This window comes from Mercenaria mercenaria, chromosome 4 (assembly GCF_021730395.1).
Source record: "Mercenaria mercenaria strain notata chromosome 4, MADL_Memer_1, whole genome shotgun sequence".
NCBI lineage: Eukaryota > Metazoa > Mollusca > Bivalvia > Venerida > Veneridae > Mercenaria > Mercenaria mercenaria.
The window spans coordinates 52340768-52365587 of record NC_069364.1 but is presented as its reverse complement, the minus strand read 5'-3'; the positions used below and the strand labels follow the sequence as shown (position 1 = coordinate 52365587).

Below are 24820 nucleotides of genomic sequence, written 5' to 3'. Positions count from 1 at the left end.
TTTAAGTTATCAGAGTAATTTCCAGATTTATTATTAGCGCAGACACACATCTTGCGCAGATAAAAAATGTAATATTTCGTTCTCGTTATGACAGAAATCACTCTTTTTCTATTCATTTTTCTACAGTATTCATTTGAAAGTTACATAAATAGTATGTTTTATAAATGAAATATATCTGAAATACAGTGTAATTTCAAACTTTGCTATTAGCGCAGGACCGACCTCCAACGTAAGTTACAGGTGTAACATTATAGATCCATTTAGATTTGTAAAAAAACTCTATAGTTTTAGTCTGTAATCAAAGGCCTACTCTTTATTCAATCGACTTTGTACTATAAAATAATAATAATAATATAGTTAAGATCTGTAAGAATTTTCTTTTAATTCTGTGACTTTTTTATTTCATCTTTTATCTTAGACATGTTGAGAGATATGCTCCCGTTGGTAGAAAGAATATTCTTGGGAAATTTCAAGATATTTCAATATAATAAAAACGATATTTTGCTAAGTGTGTGCTCGGGTGAAGTAGAAAATTATAAAAATAGCCTAAAACATACCAGGGGACGACGTGTGCAAGCTGGAGGAAATCACACCTTCACGCATGTTTGGGTTTTATTGCATCTTGTATTAGATTGGAGGTATTGAAACCTGGTGACCGACTGCCGTGAATTTACTGATATAGAAACAAATTTATGACACCTAATTTAAGTACCGAGATATTCAGCATTTGACATCTATATTTATTAATAAATTGACCAACTGCATGATTTATCAAACACGAAATGCAAATTTCTGATATATAAAGTTACATTTGTTATTTGCGCTGCGCATTTGGTAAATCGGGCAGGTTAAATTTATCCTGCGCAACGATTGGTAAATCGTTGCGCATATAACCAACGTACAAAAATTTGTTATATGCGCTGCGCGTTTGGTAAATAGCGCAGATTGGTTATTTGCGCTCAACATATACCTTCCCGAAACGGACACGTCGCGGTCTTCCGCCTTCCATGCCGACCTAAACACAGTCGAACTTATTTGGGCGTATTTGAAAGGTAAAATCTTTTGAAATATAACATCATTATAATAAAGTGAGATATAAAATCATGAAAATGGGAAGTATCTACCTTCACTTTATCGTTTTACATTTTTCAGGATGTGTTGCTAGAAAAACAGCTTCAAAATGCAGAAAGTGAAAACACTAATCGATGGGTTGAGTTCGATCACAGTAAATGAATTACAAAAGTGCATTCTGCACGTAGAGGACATCTAACAAAAGTATTGGGGTTGATCTGATCATCGAGAACTTTATCGTGAGACATCAGTTGATGTTGATGAAACAGATTATTCAGAGACTGATATTGGCAGTGAAGAAGAAAAATGTTGAAATTCAATTCAACTATAGAACACTAAGAATGAAACATCCTATAGCTGAAATTACTAAATAAAGTACGAAAATGAAATAATACTAAAATATATATAACGAAACCAATTTGTTGTACAAAAAGAAAAAATACTCGCGTCATGTGTGACTCGAACCCGGGCTTACAAATGATAACAATGACCTTACTTTAATAACTATCCATTATATTATCGGCAGCAATTCAGCAGTCATTTCTATTCAAAATAATAGGTTTTTGTTCAATACATTTCTCGAGGATATCCGAAAAACTTCTCCTTCTTCGACATGGATGATCTTTGTAGTTGTTTTACTATAAAACACACAAAACGAACATAACACATCATAGATGCATATACTCAAAACCATTTCAGAAGGCAGAAAAGCCTTACGAAACAAGCGTGAAGGCAATTTCATTTTGTCATTTTGTAAAACCACATTTATACGAAGCTGTTGAATATCTTCTATAAACTTTAAGTGTGTGTGTGTGTGCGTGTGTGCGTGCGTGCGTGCGTGTGTGTGTGTGTTCGGGTTTAACATTCAACAATTTTTCAGTCATATAAAAGATGGTGTCTACTTGTAGCAGTGAGCACAATGCCCAACTTTATAGTGTTGCCTCACTGGAATATCACGCCGTAAACACGTGGCATGAAACCCCACCCAGTCACATTATACTGACACCGGGCTGACCAGTCCTAGCACTATCCTCTTAATGCTGAGCGCCAAGCGAGGAAGCTACTAGTACCATTTTGTACGTCTTTGGTATGACGCGGCCAGGGATCGAACCCACGACCTCCCGCACTCGAAGCGGACGCTCTACCACTAGGCTACCAAGGCGGTATATAAATGATGATCCTGTGTAATTAGATGTTATATATAGAAGCGTTTACAGGCAAAATGTACAAGATTGAAAGTAATTTGGAAATGCCTTAAACAAGAGTGATTAAAATCCACTGGAACTCGTTCAACTAATGAAAAATAACAATTCGTGTTGCCTCGCAAATTATTCTACAGAGCCTTCTGCTTTATTTGTTCCGTTTTCCTTATAGTGGCATATAACACTTTGAAAATTTCATCCCAAATGTTTGTATCTATTTAGATGATCCTGTGTAATTAGATGTTATATATAGAAGCGTTTACAGGCAAAATGTACAAGATTGAAAGTAATTTGGAAATGCCTTAAACAAGAGTGATTAAAATCCACTGGAACTCGTTCAACTAATGAAAAATAACAATTCGTGTTGCCTCGCAAATTATTCTACAGAGCCTTCTGCTTTATTTGTTCCGTTTTCCTTATAGTGGCATATAACACTTTGAAAATTTCATCCCAAATGTTTGTATCTATTTAGAAAGTATGTAACACTATGCATTTGGGAAAGGTCTTTTTAACGTTTAAACAGATGAAAAAAAAACTTATGACTACACAAATATAGACCACTGTAGCAAATAAAATGTATGTGACCTAAGAATAGTGCATACAATGCTGAAAATTTTGTAAAACTTTTGGGTATAGGGGGTTACCACTAGCTGTAGCTCTTGTTTAAAACAAAGACCGGTTATTCCCTTTAGTGACCTATATAGATCCGTGATCAGTTTTGCATGATCTGATTTTTTCCTTTTACTAGTTACAATGTGAAGTATAATTTATGGTTGTTATAGTAGACCTTCTCAGCCATTACGAGCGCGACCATTCCGCCTCTCTGCAACTGAACTTTTCATCAGGTTGAGACATATAAGGTAGAATAGCTGATTATTTCATGTCTTGCCAAGTACTGTTGTAAATGTTGACATTTTAGGTTAGGACCATTACTGTTTTCTTCATTTTAATGAACAAGAAAGTCGTGTTTCATTCAAAAATAAAATTTGACTTTGGTCTCGCGAGAATCAATGACAGATTTTGCTTCTTTGTATTTATGACTCAGATCAGCAAGCTTTCTTCTTTGATTGTTCGATGACATGACAGATAGGGGACTTCATAGAAAATAGCTGTTGAATCCCCAAAAGGACGGAAAGTGCTGTTAAGTGTCCCCTGTTCTGCTTCGTATTGTCCTAATTGTGTTTCTCTTTGTTGTAACTATGGCTTCTGACTTATTTGGCTTCTGAAAAAAAAACATTAAGTGCCAGTAAGTGGGTTTTGATATATATTTTTATTTGTTTTGTTTTTACAATGTGTTCCTATGGTTACTATAACGTATGTAAAGGGTTCGGGTTGCGGGGAATAACATTATTTAAAATGTATTGTTAATAGGAAACTTGTTGGGGCTTTGGACTGTAGATTGGCGCAAATATGCCGGTATAAACTCCACAAGTGGTGGCTTTACATTGGCTTTCCAATAGCGACACCTTACTCTGTTGTGTGTGTTTGTTTGATACCTCTCTGGGGGTTTTTATTACATGTTCCATTATAGCTAATTGCAGATCTATATAAACAGCAGTCTGTCTACAGACTAGATGATCTTTTTATGCCCCCGAAGGGAGGCATATAGTTTTTGAACCGTCTGTCTGTTTGTCGGTCTGTCAGTCTGTCGGTCTGTCCGCAATTTTCGTGTCCGGTCCATATCTTTGTCATCGATGGATGGATTTTCAAATAACTTGGCATGAATGTGTACCACAGTAAGACGACGTGCAGTGCGCAAGACCCAGGTCCGTAGCTCAAAGGTCAAGGTCACACTTAGACGTTAAAGGATAGTGCATTGATGGGCGTGTCCGGTCCATATCTTTGTCATCGATGGATGGATTTTCAAATAACTTGGCATGAATGTGTACCACAGTAAGACGACGTGCAGTGCGCAAGACCCAGGTCCGTAGCTCAAAGGTCAAGGTCACACTTAGACGTTAAAGGATAGTGCATTGATGGGCGTGTCCGGTCCATATCTTTGTCATCGATGGATGGATTTTCAAATAACTTGGCATGAATGTGTACCACAGTAAGATGACGTGCAGTGCGCAAGACCCAGGTCCGTAGCTCAAAGGTCAAGGTCACACTTAGACGTTAAAGGATAGTGCATTGATGGGCGTGTTCGGTCCATATCTTTGTCATCGATGAATGGATTTTCAAATAACTTGGCATGAATGTGTACCACAGTAAGATGACGTGCAGTGCGCAAGACCCAGGTCCGTAGCTCAAAGGTCAAGGTCACACTTAGACGTTAAAGATCATTTTTCATGATAGTGCATTTATGGGCATGTCCGGTCCATATCTTTGTCATTCATGCATGGATTTTAAAATAACTATGCATGAATGTGTGACACAGTAAGACGATGTGTCGCGCGCAAGACCCAGGTCCGTAGGTCAAAGGTCCTAAACTCTAACATCGGCCATAACTATTCATTCAAAGTGCCATCGGGGGCATGTGTCATCCTACGGAGACAGCTCTTGTTATTTTTTTTTAATCATTTCTCTTATATATCCTAACTAATTTTTCTCCGCTCTGATTATTTATGTTTTGAGAAGAAAAGGGACACAATTATAGAGGCGTTACCTCATCTTAACAAAACGTAAGGTCTGAACACAGAGTATAAGAATCAGCTAACATATTACAATCAATAAGAAAATGTTACTTTCTTGTCTCAAACATTGGCCGGTCGATAGATCGTGCAAGTTTGGTTTTTGAAGCATTTCATTTTTTTCTATAGTTGAATCATATTTGTTATGATAAAAAATGTTATGATAAAAATCTGATTTTAAGTCTGAAAATTGACTTTTGAAATAAATAACTTATAAATTTAATAACTTATAACACTAAAAAAGCAATATCGACATAAGGAACTGAAATTCATATGAATATTACTAGTTATTATGAAAACATAAAGTTGGAAGAAATAAATTCAAATTAGGCCAATCACCGACCGTTTTATTTTTAACTGACAAAAGTATTAAACTACATAAAGGTGCCAACTTTTCAATAGTGAGTCAAAAGGCTCATGTACATATGTATGATCACAACACGATCACGACCTATGAATGAATAGATCTATTTCACCATCTCAAACCACTTTTGACACTCAAGTTCAATATAATTATGTTTTTAAGAGATACTATTATCTTTGATAGGTATTTAACCTGAGGTATTTCATACGTAATTCAATGAATTCGTCTTAGTGAAAAAATATTATATCGGAATAATTTAAAACTGTAATCTAACTAGTCAGCAAATTATTTGTACCAATTTAAACTAAATATAGATATAACATAAACCTAAAAATACACATGCATAAAATGACGTATTGCTTTATTTGCGCATGCGTTAAAGACAAGCTCATACAAATCAGTAACAAGCAAATATGACTATATATATACCGACGATATCGGTTATTTATCAATTCACAAGTATAGAAGTAATAGAAGTTTCACAATATATACCTGCTGCAGTTGTCTACCCTCTTTTCATTTTAAAGGTAAATGTTTTATTAAATATGTTTTTATAAAAATGCAGATAGAATATAATATATTATCAGGAGAAGGCTGTCTTGGTGTATATAAAAGTATGACTGAAGCATTAACAATATTTTCACAATTATGTTAACTATGTTTTATTAAATAGATTTATTATGAATGCCGACATAGCTATAAAAGTACATGTTTTGATGTATTCTTCTTTTATTCCAACAGGGTAAACTATAATACTAAATGGCGCTACCGAACGGCCCGATGGAGATTGTGTTCTCATTTGATACCACAGGAAGTATGTACAGTTATCTGGAAGAGGTTCGTGGACGCGTCTCTGACATGATACAGCGCCTCCAAGCAGATATTCCTGGCATAAAGATAGCCATCTTTGCACATGGTGACTACTGCGATAGAAAAACCTACGTCACAAAATACATCGATTTCACTGATGACGTAGCCAAACTGGTAGCGTTCGTAAATAACGTGAAAAGAACAAGCGGAGGCGATGCAGACGAATGCTACGAACTTGTTCTACATGAAGTAAGAACAAAACTGACTTGGACACCGGGTTCACAGAGGGCACTTGTTATGATTGGAGATTGCAGACCGCATGAACCTGATTATTCCCAAAATAAATTGAAACTAGACTGGAGAAAGGAAGCCGACAGTCTGGCGGTTGTTGGCGTACGTATCTACTCTGTTCAGTGCGGCTCAAACAGTTATGCCGACGAATTTTATGGCGATATAGCAAAGAAAACATGCGGACAACATCTCAAATTGGAAGACTTCAAAAATATTTTTGACTTTTTGATGACAGTTTGCTATAGAGAAAATGGTGACGACCTTTTTCAGAACTACGAAAAGGAAGTTCGTGCAAGAACTGGAGCAATTCACAAGGATTTAGATAAGCTGTTTGGTGACTTACGTGACAAAGCACCAACTGTCCCAACAACCGTTTCTCCATCGGCTGCTGCAGCGACCAAACCCGCACCTAAAACAACCCATAAACTCATTAAGCTGACAAAAGCAACGCCTTTGACCAATAAACCATCGTTTACGAAAAGATCAATCCGGACGAAGCCAGCAGTTCCTAAACACAAGAAGTTCGAGGAAAAATATTTGGCAAAATTACGTCGAGAAAACGTCACTGAATGCAACTTTACGCTAAGAGAAATGCCTTGGTCGGCATGGAAAATTGCCGTATCACCATCGGAAATGAAGTCTTTTGGAGTTACGACTTTGCGATCAGGAAGCGGATGCGGATTCAGAGCAAAGAGCATTTTTGGTGGAAAAACGAATGTTCCTGCTCTGTATGAGATTGCTGTTCAGACAAAATACCGGACAAGAAAGCATGTTGTGTACAATAAACTATGTCGTCGAGGATTTGCAAATAAAGCAAACTGGGAAAGATGCCTACTCGGTCGCTCAGACATTCGAACCCAAGTTAATGATGTTGTGAAGAAAAACTGCAGTGTTTTTATTCGAAGGATGGTAATAAAAACTCCAAAAATAAATACTGCGGCGCGCAAAAGTCTGAAGCGATATGACTACGCATGGAAGGCGCTTAGGTCCGAGCGAGTTGGTCACAGGAAAGTAACAAAAGATTCAATTGACATTTCAAACGAAATGGATGTGTAAAGTTTAAAATACATCGTCAAGTTTAGAATATTTTACTTTATGTTGTACAATTTTTATTCAGATTCACTATTCATTTTACTTGTATATAATTATTGTTATTTTTCATTTACTTGCTAAGTTTTGTATACATTGCATGTAGTGTTATTCATTTTTGTTTGTTTGATTGTTTAACTTCAGCATGTCAAAATAAAGTTGTTATTTGAATGCTGAAATTATTTCTATTTCTATCAAAGGTCGGCTATACATGACGTCGTTGCGAATATATTACAATGTTCGATATTACAAAAAAGACGCAGTGTTAGATGTTTTGAATGCATACTTTTACTACTATCTAAATATTTTGTAATGTGTTCTAGTTCAGATTGTATGGATGCAAAAAACAAATGTATAGATATCTGAGACATTTTTAACAGCCGTGTTCGCGTGACTACAAACACAAGAATCTCATTCGATGTTATTTTATCGACTCTACAAATATCAACATATAGCCAAAATAACCCTACTGAGAAAATAAAGACGTTGTAAGATAGTGTAGAAGAAGATTCTTCTGAATCAAGGAATTAATAAAAGAAAAGTTAAAACTTAGCGGGTTTTAGAGAGGTAATAAAAAGTAGAACACCCCTTACCCCCTTACGCCCTGTGCACAGTTTTAAGCGGAAGTCAGAACATGGAATTATCCAAGAAGACTCTTTTTTCACATGTTTTTATGTTACACTATTTAGGATAAGGGTTATACCACATGTGTACTGTTGTGTTCTTTCCAATTGTTACTCACATAAAGATATTTCGGGGCACTGCAATGTTTATGGTCTGATTACCTTCATGGAGCTTCTACGTTTATATATATAAGGCGGGCATATGCGCCCCTCATTTACCCCCGTCAATCCGCTTAGCTCAGTAGGGAGAGCGCAGATCTATGGATCGCGAGGTCGTGAGTTTCATCCCCGGGCGGGGCATATGTTCTCCGTGACGATTTGATAATAGACATTGTGTCTGAAATCATTCGCCCTCCACCTCTGATTCATTTGGGAAAGTTGGCAGTGAACAGGTAATTCAGGAGCACTGGTTAGGTTAACTGTCCGCCGTTACCTAACTGAAATACTGGTGAAAACGGCGTTAAACCCAAAACGAACAAAATCATATAGCTCCAATGAAAACAAAGGTGTCAATGTAAACTGGTGTTAAAAAGCTAGAGCAGTTATTTTGCATTCTAAGAACAATGTCAATGACAATTTTTAGTTGATGTTGGCTACGTTCCTTTAAAATCATCTGTGTTGCCCATTTCAGATATTTGATGAAGTACCTTTAACGTTTGTATATTTGTTAATACACCTTTAATATATGAAATTTTGGTGATGCTAAATCTGATTTCATTATCATCATTTGAAAATCCACTTAGACCAGAAATAACGTTATAGTATAGGTCCATGGTACCTAACAAGAGAATGTACTAGCCCATTTCGCTCTAAAACGCGCGCACTACCGGTAATTTATCTTACATCGTGCATCTATCGTAGAGACTCTACGCTTCGTCAACGTTATTTAAAAAAAAATGCATAACCTTTCCTACTGATCTTCAGACCAAGACGTTATGGACGTGTGTACAGGTAGGCGAAAGGTAAAAGAAGGCGCAGTATTCACAAGAAATATATATTATAAAAGAAAATGATGAATGAATGTTGTCTTAGAAATTATTCTGAATGTGAAAAAAAAACTACACTTTTTAAAAAAGTGGTCTTTTCTGTGAACGTATCTCTTTCATCCCTGCCTTTTTACGAGATGGACGCATATCACCGCATAAATGTTATGCATGTTACTTGTCATAATTTTAGTTGTTTTGATCCGCATTGATTGAATTTTTAGTATATGAAATAGTGTACATGTACTGCTTTGTTTTTTTGTATATCCATGTAACGTACGTTTACATGTATGTTTTAGGTAAAAAATATGGAGAAATAACTGAATAGCCTAACTTACACCAGGCTAGTTTGTCTAACTACATCCTGTGACAAGTATTTTTATTATGTCTCCCCTACTTGAGAAGACATATTGTTTTTGTCCTGTCCGTCCGTCCGTCCGTCTGTCCGTCCGTCACACTTCATTTCCGATCAATAACTAGAGAACCATTTGACCTAGAACCTTTTAACTTCATAGGGTGACAGGGTTAATGGAGTAGAGGATCCCTATTGCTTTGGGACCGCTACTTCAAAGGTCAAGGTCACAGGGGCCCCAACATGGAAACCCATTTCCGATCAATAACTTGAGAACCACTTGACCCAGAATGTTGAAACTTCATAGGATGATTGGCCATGCAAAGTAAATGATCCCTATTGGTTTTAGGGTCACTCTGTTAAAGGTCAAGGTCACAGGGGCCCCAACATGGAAAACCATTTCCGATCAATAACTTTAGAACCACTTAATCCAGGATATTGAAACTTCATAGGATGATTGATCATGCAGAGTAGATAACCCCTATTGATTTTGGAGTCACTCTGTTTAAGGTCAAGGTCACAGGGGCCTAAACATGGAAAACCATTTCCAATTAATAACTAGAGTACTACGTGACCCACAATGTTGAATCTTCATAGAATGATTGGACATGCAGAGTAAATGATCCTTATTAATTTTTGGGTCACTTTAGTAAAGGTCAAGGTCACAGGGGCCCGAACATGTAAACCCATTTCCGGTTAGTAACTTGATAACCACATGACCCAGAACGTTGAAACTTCATAGGATGATTGGTCATGCAGAGTAAATGACCCCTATTGATTTTTGGGTTGCTCTGTTAAAGGTCAAGTTCACAGGGGCTTGAATATGGAAAACCATTTCCGATCAATAACTTGATAACCGCTTGACCCAGAATGTTGAAACTTCATACTTTGATTGGGCATGCAGAGCAAATGACCCCTATTGTTTTTGGGGTCCCTCTTTTAAAGTTCAAGGTCGCAGGGACACGAACATGGAAAACCACTTCCGGTCAGTAACTTGAGAACCACAAGACCCAGGATGCTGAAACTTCATAGGATGATTGGTCATGCAGAGTAGATGACCCCTATTGATTTTGGGATCACTCTATTGAAGGTCAAAGTCGCAGCGGATAGAACATGGAAATCCATTTCCGGCCAATAACTTGAGAACCATTTTATCCAGAACCTTCAAACTTCATAGGATGATAGGACTTACACATTAGATGACCTCTTTTAATTTTGGGGTCACACCATGAAAGATCAAAGTCACAGGGAGCTTAACATCGAAAACACTTTCCAGTCAGTAACTTGAGAATCACTTGATCCAGAATGTTCAAACTTAATAGGATGATTGGACGTGCAGAATAGATGACCCCTACTGATTTTGAGGTCACTCAATCAAAGGTCAAGGTCACAGGGAAACTTAGTGGGATGATTGAACATGCCAAGTAGATGATCCCTATTGTAGCCAACCATCAGTGCCTCTTTGACTTCCGCTCATGTCCCCTGTTGACCTCTGCATTGGGGGAGACGTGCGATTTTTTACAAAAGCATCTTCTAGTTCACCTATTGACTTATCCCCCTTGTTTCACTATACAGTTTGAAAATTTTAATTATTTCATAACATTGTAACGGCAGGTCTACTGGAGATTTAACAAAATGTCTTTCAATATCACGAATATTGATTGGACTTCAAATTTTTGGTGGCTGCTGCCACCAGTGTCAAAAAGAATACTCCGTTTGAGAAATCTTGTCAGTTCTTAAGACCATCCTAACAACACAACCAAAAATAGTTCCAAGCTTTCCAGGTAAACAATTATCTACGCAACGCGCAGAATATGCAAAGCTACAATATATGCCTTAATACCATTTTTAAGGCTATATACCAATAAAAGAAATTGTTCTTTGTTTCATATAAAATTCAGCTACTTCAGACCAATTTTGTTACAGTTTCTAGATTTTCACTCCATCGTAGACCTATTTTCCACAAGATATCCATACATTTGCTTCAAGAAAACGAAAAGAAAAAGGGGTGTTGAATAGTATGCAGTGAAATGCAAGTCAACTGAAGTCAGGTACCCTCATATTGCCGCATTTCAGAAAGCGGTCCGCAGAATAAACACCCTACTTTCGTTTTCAAGTAAACAACTCGAAAACATGCCAGTATTAGAATGAAACGTGTCCTATTTTATGTAAAATTCATTCCACGAGTGAAATAATGCCCATTTGACCTCCGATTTACGCGCAAATGCGCGAAAAATGGAAAAATTAGGATCTATTTATTAGGGACTTCTTTCGACTACACCACGGAAGCACATTTTGGACCGAATTACTGCATTATAACCTTAATGTAAATTCGGCGACTAAAATCAATACTAAACTGAAGTCACCGTTTTAATTAAAACAACCACGTGTATGAATACAAATATGCAAATTTATGGTCACGTGAATAAACGATGACCTCATGTCACCTGAACTGGAGCGATGATATTGATTAGCTATATTGCATAGTACTGCCCCAGAGGTCACGTAGCTTATAACGTAGAAAAGGTAGCTTATGTATATATAGAAACCTAGCCTGGTAATCCAGACTGACAATTCAAAAATGTTTCCTAACCGCAGTGTCACATGTATAACTCCCGAAATTTAAGGCTTGATTTGATAAAGAACAATGACTTCTGCTAGCAATAATCCGCGGCTAAAAATAGAAACGGAATTTCAACGGAAAAGTTTCCAAACATTTGCGGTCCATAGACAATACCAGTTTGTACCTCTGATAGCTTTTCCAGCAAGTTGTAACACTTTTCAAATATGTCAGAACAAACATAAATGTTCGTCATAGCTATCAAATTGTAAGATAGTATATCAATGCAACCCTAGTGATCTAAAAATGACATGTTACTGAATTTTCGACTGCATTTCAAGCACGCAAAAAATATGACCACATGTTAATTAGGCTATTTATAGAAAATCGATAATCAGCAGTGAAATGGATTTCCTCAGGCGTTGATACTGCCAATTAACACTAATTAGCGCAAATTTAGTGAGATGATTTATGAACAGGACAGTATACTTTATTGATGTAACTTGAACATGATCTAAGAATGTTACTGAATTTTCGACTGCATTTCAAGCACGCAAAAATATGACCACATGTTAATTAGGCTATTTATAGAAAATCGATAATCAGCAGTGAAATGGATTTCCTCAGGCGTTGATACTGCCAATTAACACTAATTAGCGCAAATTTAGTGAGATGATTTATGAACAGGACAGTATACTTTATTGATGTAACTTGAACATGATCTAAGAATGTTACTGAATTTTCGACTGCATTTCAAGCACGCAAAAATATGACCACATGTTAATTAGGCTATTTATAGAAAATCGATAATCAGCAGTGAAATGGATTTCCTCAGGCGTTGATACTGCCAATTAACACTAATTAGCGCAAATTTAGTGAGATGATTTATGAACAGGACAGTATACTTTATTGATATAATTTGAACATGTACAGTTCATCGTTATATCAAGAACAAAATATACTAAGACATGCTTAGCAATACGAGAGTGAACAAAAATAAAAGAACATTCAGTTAAAATTCATTCGATATTGTTCGCAATGTGACCTGCCGTGAGAATCAAAGACATGTATGTTTTCTAAATAATATTCCCTCACGGACAATCTTCCTTCAGCAAATGTACAATATATGATACTATATGTATGCATAGATACACATGTATTCGGTATAATTTCTTCTGACAAAACACGAATTATCAACATGGAAACCCACAGGTCGCCCAAGCTGAGAAGTGTTGCAAGCTCGCTTTGACTAAGTGTTGCTACTGTATCACAATTTCATCAACTTGTAAGCCCGTGAAAGTGGGCGTGAAAGTGGGCGCAGCGATGATACTAATACTCGCCTTTTTGAAACGGCAATCTGTCAGACTGTAGCAAGTCGTTGGATAACAGATTTGACCAACTTAAAAATTGAATTGTTTCAAGACAGATTCTGCTCCCTTCAGCTAAATTCATTCGAGTCGCACCATGAGAAAAACAACATAGTGCATTTGTAACCAGCATGGACCCAGATCAAACTGCGGATCCGCACACCACTCTGGTCAGGATCCTTACTGTTCGCTAACAGTTTCTCTAGTTGCGAAAGGCTTTGAAAGCTAACAGCATGGATTCTGACCAGACTGCGCTGATAAACAGGCTGGTCTGGATCTATGCTGGTCGCAAACGCACTATGCTTGTTTTCTCATGGTGCGTCTCAATATATCTGGATACAAATATATGTATAAAAATTAAAACGGTTTCGTTTCACCAGTTACCTATTTTCGACTTTTTTCTCGGTCTGACTAAAGTTGTAAGTTTGTCTGACTTAATGTCCAGCATTTTTGCGAAGCCTGCTGTTGTCTAGCGAACTTTTGAGTTTAACAGATGGAGTGATAATTAATGCACCTCTAAAATACACTGGCTGCAGAACTGACATTCTGAGGGGCATTTTTGGTGTATGTTTGTGTTATTTTCTTTCACAAACGTCTCATGAAAACCACAGCTATCTGATACGGACTAAATCAGTGTGTATAATAATTCATGACAGACACTGCCCAAAGGCTTTAAAAAGAAACCTTAAAAGCTGAATGATTTGGAGAAAAAGCTTATATTATTTATTCATAGTAAAACATCTTGGATGTAATTTATATTGTAGTTTTCGTCACAAATAATCAAAAAGGATCAAAACTATTCGTTAAAGACTGAATCAGTGTGTATGTAAACAATGACTGGCAGTGAAAAAGGATTAATTTTGAAACCAAAGCCGAATATTAAAAAAAAGGCAAAAAAAAAAGGAAGTTCTTATGGTTTATATTAACAAGTCCTCAGTTGTCGCTTTCTTTGTAATATTTTAAACATTGATTAGCAGCCACCATCAGCGCTTTGAGCGCTTTGATTAGCTTTGTTACTTCGTACCAGTTTTCTTATCAAAGCATATCAACATATTTACCTCCCCTATCCGTAGTTATTGCATGCTGTTTAAAGAAATTCTTGTTCAATTCCACCCATTTGTTCAGTTCATGTCCAGAATAATTATGTTTTATTTAAAAAGATACTCAAGATGTACAAATATAATCTATGTTACTATAATACTTGGAATTACTTACATGTACAGTAATCTAACCAAGCACATGCACAGTTGTCATGAGAAAATTATGACACTTCTCTTGACATATCCTGTCTGTCTACCTGCCTTAGTGCTTGATCGCATTTCAATGAAACTTTACAGAAACATTGATTACGGAGCTTGAGATTGATGGGATATGACTTTGTAATAATTATCAGTACCATCCTAGCAGTATGTTCCGGTGAAAACGTTTGCTGGGGTTCATGCCTTTACATAATTTACTATTGGAAGGCTCTGCACAACCGTGGTCAGAATTTCAGAAAAGAGATGTAACTTTAGGCCAGTACATTATCAGTCAAAAATATGCGCAAACTATCACCACACGTTATTTTAATTTCTTTCAATGTATGTTACGTGACATCTTCCGCCGTTTGAATTATATAAGCATGATTTGTTTGAAGTAAAAACGCAATCCAATAAGGGATTTTTTTTTGTCAAAAACGAATCTACAGCATTTTATTTCACATTTTTACAATATTCGCTAAATTTTATGTCTATTGAAAAATAGGTTTGGTTTGAAAAACTGTAACATCCATCAAAATGCGCAGCAGCAGTTTGTGTTCAAATCTTTACGTTAGAAAATGAAGTACGGAGCGAAGGGTAACTGATAACTGTTAAAATGGATTAAATATGACAATTTGTAAGTCAAAATAATTGAAACTGCCTGAAGACGATAGAATCTATCAGCGAACAAATCGTATTCTAACGTCATAGACAAATACCAAAACAAGGCTGAAACTTACATTAAAACGTTTCTTATACATGTACCATAAATATAGTTCCATAGTTCTATGTTCCTGATTTTGACGGCGTAATCCCCTTCTTTCTTGATGTTCCATCGTCGAAAATACATCCCCAGGGGACTCCACAATCATGGCCTGCGTAAAAATCACCAAAGACATGAAAGTGTTCCTCTGGGGGCCCGCTGGAACCCAGAACCACTCCCCTGCTTCGCTTTCTCCAAAGAGAAAGGTTGCGCGACCGCTATGGGAGACAGCACCGAGTCCAGCAAGCCGAGATTTGAACTCAGACATTCAAATCCAAGTGAGTAGGCGTACTTCACTGCCCGAATGCAGAAAGGGTCCGCGGACCCTTAAAGGGGCCTGATCCAAAGAAAAGAACCAGACCCCCTATACACTCTGCCATGGTTAGTCCTCGTAGTTGATCGAAGTAAGCGGCTAACCGGGCACATCCTGACAATACGCCGCACAGTTGGACGTTATGTACCCTGCAATGATTATGAGAGCGCGATCTAGTTTATTTATACGTAAACTTATCGATTACAGATAAAGCTGGTTCCACTTTCTTGATTCAATGTTATAGATCTATGGGTTCTTATATCGGTAAACAGTCTGACTGTAATTTCTAATTTTAAACATATTTTACCAATATATTTCACAACTGATCGAAATATCAAACAAGTTTAAATCTGCATTTAAATGTGCTGAGTACAGTATTTTGGTATTGACATATACGCATTATTTTTTGAATGCTATTAATAACATTTAACATACGATTGAAATACCAGTAAATCAATTAGATATAAATTGTATATACTGAATATAGATTGTATATATTGTATAAACATTTAAGGGAATTTATTCTTTTGAAACTCTCTCCTACCTCTTCTTCTAATGTACAGATATGTCATTAACAACATAATATGATTGAAAACCAGAAAATTAATTAAATATAGATTTTATATATTGTATAAATGTTTTTAAGGGATCTCATAATTTTGAAACTCTCTCCTACCTCTTATTCTAATGTACAGGTATGTTATTAGTAATATGATAGAAAAATATCAAATTTATTGAATGTAGATTGTATATATTGTATAAATGATTAAGGGAACAGATATATAGCATTTCCGACATTGCAATTTTCAACATTTTTACATCAGTTCGATCTATAGACCTTTAAATTTAAATATATTTACCATAAGTTAAAGTATCGGAACTTGCGCTTATTATGCATATTACTGATTATTTCTTTCAACAGTAACCATTTACTACCATCTTATAATACCATCCATAACAAAAGGTAAACCTTGTATATGTCATTGTGAACAGTAATAAATGACGCGGTTCTTAACAGGCGATTATTTGCTGTCATACAGACGTCCAAAAGATTACGCAAAAGAGTTTGGAAACTTATCTACAAAAGATTTTGTTCCGTGAAAATAAACAAAAGCAGAAATATATGAAAGCATTTTTATTTTCATTTTTCGTATGTAAGACTCGATACAAAGATAAACTTGTGTGAATCTATCCTGTAATCCTGTCGATCATCGTCTTAATAGCGGTAGGCTGGAACCCACTCTTCTTGTCTTCACGTTTTGAAACAAAAGAAAAAGTTACTTTCATTAATAAAGCAATATTAAGCAGCATGCTTTCTTTCTTATGTTGATAAATATTACTATAATTAATCTTTACAATCCAAAAAGTCGTTGGAGACAATTCGACTAAAGTACACGATCTTCCTTAAATTGTATGGTTTTACTCAGAATAATTTTTAAGACGGCATGATGTGAGCTAAACAACATCTTGTTATCTACATGACTGTCTCACTTACTGTATGTGGTTATTTCTCATGATAAAACAAGTAAAGGAGGAATGCTCAGCTTAAGTCTCATATATTTGGGCGAAGCGAATGTCAGGTTCGTACCTCTGTCACAGTCATTTACACATGCAGATGAACTGGTCGCTCTGGACAACTGATTAACATTGGGATAAAAACATAATAACTCAAACAAACACACAAAAAAAGGAAAAACTGTTGAGGGAAGGGAACTTAAACGTTAGTGTATGTACCAAATGTTTGTCCAGTATACCCCCACCAGTCCCAACAACCATTTGGATTCATTGGGTTCATGGTAGATTTTACAGCTTGTGGATATAGGATGATGATGTTGTTCAGTTCTCCAACTTCATTGTAGCCGCTGTGCCGGACAAACACGTCACCAATAGAATCCCTTTAGGTATTAATAAAACTGGCAAATATATGAGTACAATATACGGGTACAAGACTTTTCCTTTGCTTGAGATGTTCAGCAAACAGCCCGATTTTGAACAGTCTGACACCTAACTTTATAACAAATTGCTGAGACTAAGAGTCAATATGAGCAGATGCTAAATGACAATCTTACTTTATTTTTAAATAAATTCATAAAAGAACATTAACTGAATTATTTTTATTTTTTAAATGCTTCATTCATTCTGTATGACTTACTGTCCTTGTAAGCATCCATGGAACGCCACGTGCAGCTTACACTCTGATGAGGAAAAGAAAGTAAAAGCCTTGATGGTTTTATATAATAATATTAATAATATATATGTATGATAAAAATTAGATCACCGTCAGAACATTCATTTTTAACTTCAACCAAACTCAAGTGTAAACAGTAGTTTCTATCATTCATATCAGAAATAAAAGAACAAAGGATATGTAACATGTAGAGTGAAACCTTGCATACCTGTAGCTTTGTCCATGCAACCAGACGGCACATAAATATAACCTGTAGTGTCCATACTACCGTGGCTGGAGCTTGGGAAGAACTCTGACTGGCTGAACTTCAGCAGCTGATGGTATATAAAGTAAAATATTTATCACTTGCCATTATTTTTTAATTTGTCGTTTTAAACTATTATCATAAGATTAATTCATGCTTAAGACCAACTACTATAATTAACCAAAGGGCATACAGTTACTTTTTTGAAATATTTTCAAATGTTTTTGCAATCTAAATGAAAGTCCTATACTAAATTAAATAGGTAATCAATATAACTGTGGTCTACTAAATAATTAAATATAATTTGAAGGCCTCTATTCATCCTATGACCGTTGTTCGATCAAATCTTTTGTCTGATGTAGGCTTTTGAGTAGGAATTTATACCTGCTCAATACTAAATCTAAATTAGGTCACGTGGATTCGCGACCCTAAGTCTTTTATTCGTAAATCTTATTTCTTATCGCTTTTGTTGAAAATTAGTACATTCTGAATAAATAACTCAAAATAAAATGTGATAGAGTAATTGTACTAAAAACAGCATCACATCCTGATTTAACTACATGTATGCCAAAGCGACAACGAAAAGTGATTATAATTAATGTCAGTGACGTCATTATGCAAATGTCATAGTATTTCAAAAATAAATGAAAATATATAACTTTTAAACATTTTCTAATATCAAATTCAAATCTAATACATAATTCTCAATGTCTACACGTAAGTATTAGCAGAATAATTCAATTGAATAGAGTTACCTTTCCATTGGCATGTTCCTCTGTCGTCGGCATCTTAAGAAACGAAAGAAACGGTATGATAAAACATATTTTATTCGAAATAACTTTAATTACCTTTCAAAGCAATATGGTTAGGTGTTTTTGATCATGCATTAATTTTAGGTTGATACCGTTGTTGAACAAAACATAAATAATATTCATGCTACACGGTTAAACATTTTTAATGTTCAATCTACAGTCGCTATTGTTGACATTGGTAAACATATAAATAAATTATGATATTCAAGCTACAGTCACTAGCGTTATTGGTAAACATATATGATATTCTAAACTACAGTCGCTATCGTTGTTGGTAAACATATATGATATTCAAGCTACAGTCGCTATCGTTGTTGGTAAACATATATGATATTCAAGTTACAGTCGCTATCGTTATTGGTAAACATATATGATATTCAAGCTACCGTCGCTATCGTTATTGGTAAAATCGGTAAATTATGTATAATATTCAAGCTACCGCCGACATTGTTACTGTTGGTGCTAAAACATGTATACCATTCAAGCTACAGTCCCTATGGGTGTTGATAAAACATGCATAATGTTCAAGCCATAGTCGCTATCGTTATCAGTACATGTATAATACTCAAATTACAGTCGCTATCGTTGAAGGTCAAACATGTAAGATATTCAAGCTTCAGTCGCTGTTGCTATGTAAAATACTCAAGTTACAGTTGTTAAATCATGTATATGTGTAATGTTCAAGCTACCGCCGCTGTTGTTATTCGTAGAACATATAAAACATTCAAACTATATGACTAGTTTTCAGACAAATAGATAACAGATAAGTTCTATACAATATTCTAAAATATTTCGTTTTATGTTGAAGACAGATTAAACATTTTTGACTGAAACTTAACTTACTTTTAGATGACCTCCATATATATGATTGAGTAGATGATATGCTGCAGAGAAGTTGCAGTTACTGATGTAATGAGAGCCCGCCGCCGACAGGGAACACTTCACACCATAGTTGTCCGTCGGCTTCATAAAATACACACATTTGAAAATATGTATCTCACAATTGCAGAATTTCATTTACCACTTAATCAAGAGCTTGTTTGTTATAAGACATTAATATTACTTACATTCGAATATTTTCATATCTTTATATTATGAAGCTTAATAAGACATTAACATTGATATTACTTTCATTCGAATGAGGAATCAAAGCTATCTTCATATTATGAAGCTTAATAAGACATTGATATTTCTTACATTCGAATAACGAATCAAAGCTATTTTCAAATTATGAAGCTTAATAAAGAATAATAGGTAAGGGTAGATTTCTAGGAAGCACAGAGCACCAAAACCACAGTCCCAGAGCCACAACAAAAAGAAGCTGTAAAGGAAAAATATTTCAGACGGGTTGCATCAAACATCCAACAAGTACATATTAATATAAGCTAAATATTGATAAAGGGGAAGGAAATGGTAAGGGGCGAAATGGGGTCGGAGTGGGGGGGGGGGGGGGAATCCGAAGGGGAAAGTTGAACAAGGACGAATATACAAGGGAATGCCATGTTCTTTAAAAACAGTCGCACTACAACGTAAACCACAATAGCGCAGACACTCATGTACCAAAGATAAACACACAACGACGATCAACTGAATAACGAACAAGCAACACAGAAGAAAACAGTAGGGCACCGTTAATAAGACATTGATATTACTTACATTCGAATGAGGAATCAAAGCTATTTTCATAGTAAGAAGCTTAATTTGGAGACATTAACGTTGGCTGAACGTGCAGGTACATAATACGATCATTAGATCTAACCTACCATGCAATGCTGAGAGTTTATGTCGAAGTTTGTCTTGACGTTTCTACGATCTGATACAAAGTGTTCATAGTAAGATTCTATTACTGGTCCAATTCCTACAAAATGAAAATATATCATTTTTATCAAATTTGACGTTAACATGTACCACAACATTGAGACAGTAGGTTAACATTACCACAACATTGAGACAGTAGGTAAACATGTACCACAATATTGAGACAGGACGTAAACATGTACCACAATATTGAGACAGGACGTAAACATGTACCACAGAATTGAAACAGGACGTGAACGTCACGTACCACAGTATTGAGACAGCATAATGGAAATCATGTACCACATTAGGTTTACAATGTGGATAAATACCCAGATTAACCTTTGTGTCTGATTTTCAATTTTAAAGATATTGATCTTCCCGTTTTCCATTTAAAGATATATATAGACATTGTCAGTTAGCATATCATGATATAAAAATACCAAAGTTTTACCAGCTCTGTAGACCTTAGCATGCAAACATATCAGCTATCCCGTTTCATATCTAGGTAAATCATAATTATACTGTTGTTTACTTTCAGAATACAGAACTTGTCATTTTTAATAGCATATTAATACCGGGGATAGCAGTTGAACCTGCGACTCAGTTTCATGTTCGACAACTTAAAAGTAAGCTTGCCATACAAATAAATAACCATCTAGCCATTAGATAGTATCTCAATTTGCAACTGTTACAGCTCTAACATTCAGTATATAATATACCTCGTCATTTGACATATTTGGTAAATAAATACCTGGGTTTACAGTTGTATCAGCTCTACCATTTAGGATATAGACCTTGTCATTAGCCATGTTTGTGACAGCATCTATCTCTCCATGGTCAGCCTCGGTCTCAGTTCTAGATTCAAGACTAGCTGCACTCACACCTGACGGCATGGTCATACACGTCGTTACGGCGGTCATCATGTTACCACTGGAACAGCCGAAAGGTACTGAAACAAGGTGAGTGAGCGCTAGTGTATGTCTTTATTCAAATTGAGATGTTTTTTAAATAGTTCAAAATCAAGATATCAGCTCAGTTGTGCCATCTGTGACATTAATTGTAAAGATATGTTGGCGCTTTACCCGCTGGCACAAGACCAAAAAGAAACTGCCATGGCTGTACCCACAATGATATTATATTTTGTTATACAGTTTCTACGCCGTTTGCAGACAAGAAAAAAACTTTTTCTCAATGTGATATCTATTAAACTAAAGAAAACGACGCCTGAGTAAACATATTTGTATGTACATATACCATTATCTAAAACTTTCCGAATTTTGTAGGTCAGTGCTGCCTGCTGAAAAGTCATGAAAACATGAACTGATACCGCCCTTTTACAGTTTTGATGAAAATGTGTATTGCCTTTGTTTATATGGAGTTTGATATAAACTAAATTCCTGGCATTAAGAAATAGCAAAAGAAGACATCAGAATATTGTGCCAGGTGCGCGCTATTCATTAAGCCGAAATTTAGTTTGTCAGTGAATGTTAAACTAACATATCTAAAAGCATTAATAAATCAAGATACATGTTTTGTACACCCAATACTCGTTTTTAGTAAGTGCACCATATTTTTAAAACAACTATTGTGTGTTGTTGTTGTTGTTGTTTTCATTATCTCTAAGTTTATATGCATTACAAAAAATAAATCGTAAAATATTCAATGGCTTTTGCAAACCAAATTAGTGCTATAACATCAGCAAACATCAATGATAAAAGTTGGATGTTACTGAATTCCTGAGACATAAATTGCGAGTCGTATCACTTTTTCTGTATCACATGAAGATGATAACTTACAGCCAGCAATAAGACCTACACCCATGATGTCCTTGGAAAAGATGACGTGGATCTGTGTTGCCATAGCTCCACCAGCCGAAATTCCAGATACAGATATTTGTCTCCGATCAACGTTATATTGCTCTAAATATAAAAAAGTGGATACTCATTAGTCTCAATGATTTTATGATGTTATATTATAAAAATCTTCAGGTCAATGTGGAAAAAACTGCGCGTTTAAAATTGAAAATTCTTTAAATGATGGTCTCTATACGTAGATGCTCCGGTGGTCTAGTGGTTACACGCATGCTTGACGGGTTCGAATCCCGGTCCAGTCACTGGAAATATCTGAGCTGCAGTTGAGTGTCTCCCCAGTACTGGTTCTTCCCGGGAAAGACGACTTCGCGTGTATCGGTGCTATACACCGGGCACATTAAAGAACCAGACTGTCTATTCGCAAAGAGTTGGGCTATGTGTGTTCTTATGGCTTTTTTCACTCTGTCCCTTTGGTCAGAACGCTCTGTGTCTGTACTAGGAGAGGATAAATTTGGCGCCTCGAGTGACTGCGTTTGTGCTATGTAAAGCACCTTTGAATGTGTTTATCATGATATTAGCGCTATTTATATATGGTATACTAATAACAATGAAGAAAACAGTTCTTTAAGAAGTATTCCACCAGAGACGATCGACAAACATTTGACAGGCAATATTCGCAAATGTTTTATTTCCGTTTATATTTGGCAGACAGTACGAACCTTTAAATAAAACTTTGTTAACACGAATATGACTGTCGGCTGTTAAACTGTCCAGTCTAAAACACTTTGCATATATATATAATGTTAACATGCTATCGATGAATATACTGTAGAGACTAAAACTTAAGTAATGATATTTAATGAACGTGTATTAGTTTAGAAGAAAAGTTACAGTGAAACGACTTTTGGTTAATGGCATGACTGAATTAACACAGAATGACATGTTAACCTAACTTTGCAGCAGTCCCTCCGCTAGAGCCAGTCAGCGAACCCATTCCGGGCAAATTATTTCCTCCATTGAGCAAGTTCATTCCCGGCAAACTCGAAAGACCGCCTCCTCCGGAGTTACTAGTACCCAAGTTCCCTCCACTCAGCAACGACCCGAGCAGCTTGTAACTGTCGCCTACGGTTTGCAGGTAATTTGCGTAGAGATTTGTCAGAGAATAATTTCCGCCGGGTAACAGACTGCTATATCCTGGCAGTTTATACCCGTTACTGGTGTCCGGGAGAATAAGAAATCCCGAATAAGGTGACAAGAAACAAAGAAAACAAAATAGAAGAAACATCATTTTTTGCCAGTCTGTGTCTTGAGATATGAAGATGTTCAGTAGATCTTTTGTAAATACGATGGCATTGTAAAATTTTGACATAATTTGGAACAAATGAAATTGTCAGATAAGAGTGTTCCAGATTTATTCCATAATAGTTTAATTTCCATATTAAGGCAATGTTCTAATACATGTACATTTGCAATAGTATTGGTCTGTTAAATTTGGTCAAGTACATGTAAGAATCATTTTATGAAATGTTTCAGTTTTTAAATATTCTTATGGAACAAAAAAGTCCCATAGCGTAGAGTTAGATCCTTGTAAGAAATGTAATTTTTTATTGATTTTATAAAAAAAAGTTGTAATATGACAATGTGTCAAGGCAAAAAATTGATTTTCCAAAATTTGATGCTGTCCCTGGATTGGTTTTCGCCCATATTTCTGCGGCAATTGTTACTAAAAATTAGAAAAAAAAGCGTCTCTTTCTTGTGATTTTATGTCGATGCCATTTGCTAAGGCACGCTGCTCATGAGAATGATTTGGTAGTCACAGGAACTTTTTTCTCATTTTTTTTTTCGAAAGCTGCTGAAACTCAGCACGTACATCGTTAAAGTCAGTGTGACACATGATGTGGCTGAAGGTCACGTGTTCTAATATTTTATGTAGGTGACCAAAATCAATTAGATCGGACAGTGAAGCGACTGCCTTTCTTAAGACAGGGGACACCAGGCCAGTTCTTCAGTCATTTGGAAAAACTTAGTATTTTCTGGTAAAAGTGGCACAGCAATTTTGTGTGGTTTTAGCCCCTTTAGAAGACTCAGTATGCCTTTCTCTGTTAGCTGTTGGGATGTCACTAGATGGCAGAGTAGGATAAGAATTACTATCTTTCTAGGAGAACGCAAATGCGAAATGTGAATTGCTGGTTCAATTTATCAGCTTTCTTCTTGGTTGTTCTGTGTTTTGTGTTATCTTTTTTTAATGGAGACACATTAAAGTAGTCTTTCTACCCGGATTAAATATAGTTTTAGAAGGCATTTGGGTT

General features: G+C 35.8%; 3 protein-coding genes across 4 annotated transcripts; 1 reads left to right on the top strand and 2 right to left on the bottom strand.

Moving 5' to 3' along the window:
• Positions 1-2504: 2504 nt before the first annotated feature.
• On the bottom strand, positions 2505-15794 carry LOC123553389 (uncharacterized). The gene is made up of 2 exons (XM_053541180.1): positions 15321-15794; positions 2505-3495 (listed from the first exon to the last, which is right to left on the bottom strand). Exons 1-2 carry the CDS (start codon positions 15609-15611, stop codon positions 3415-3417), a joined length of 372 nt encoding a protein of 123 aa, XP_053397155.1. The 5' UTR covers positions 15612-15794; the 3' UTR covers positions 2505-3414.
• Positions 5730-7916, top strand: LOC123553388 (uncharacterized). The gene is made up of 2 exons (XM_045343116.2): positions 5730-5794; positions 6009-7916. The coding sequence occupies exon 2, from the start codon at positions 6027-6029 to the stop codon at positions 7422-7424; it is 1398 nt and encodes a 465-aa protein (XP_045199051.2). The 5' UTR covers positions 5730-5794; positions 6009-6026; the 3' UTR covers positions 7425-7916.
• Positions 15795-16776: 982 nt separating the features above from the next.
• Positions 16777-23882, bottom strand: LOC123553387 (uncharacterized). 2 transcript variants are annotated; one of them, XM_045343115.2, is made up of 10 exons: positions 23460-23881; positions 22497-22619; positions 21452-21649; positions 20664-20758; positions 19744-19863; positions 18844-18876; positions 18053-18158; positions 17809-17851; positions 17391-17551; positions 16777-16906 (listed from the first exon to the last, which is right to left on the bottom strand). In XM_045343115.2, exons 1-10 carry the CDS (start codon positions 23878-23880, stop codon positions 16845-16847), a joined length of 1362 nt encoding a protein of 453 aa, XP_045199050.2. In that variant the 5' UTR covers position 23881; the 3' UTR covers positions 16777-16844. The 2 variants fall into 2 exon arrangements, with proteins under 2 accessions (XP_045199050.2, XP_053398394.1); XM_053542419.1 differs by lacking the exon at positions 19744-19863 and having other exon boundaries at positions 23460-23882.
• Positions 23883-24820: the final 938 nt, after the last annotated feature.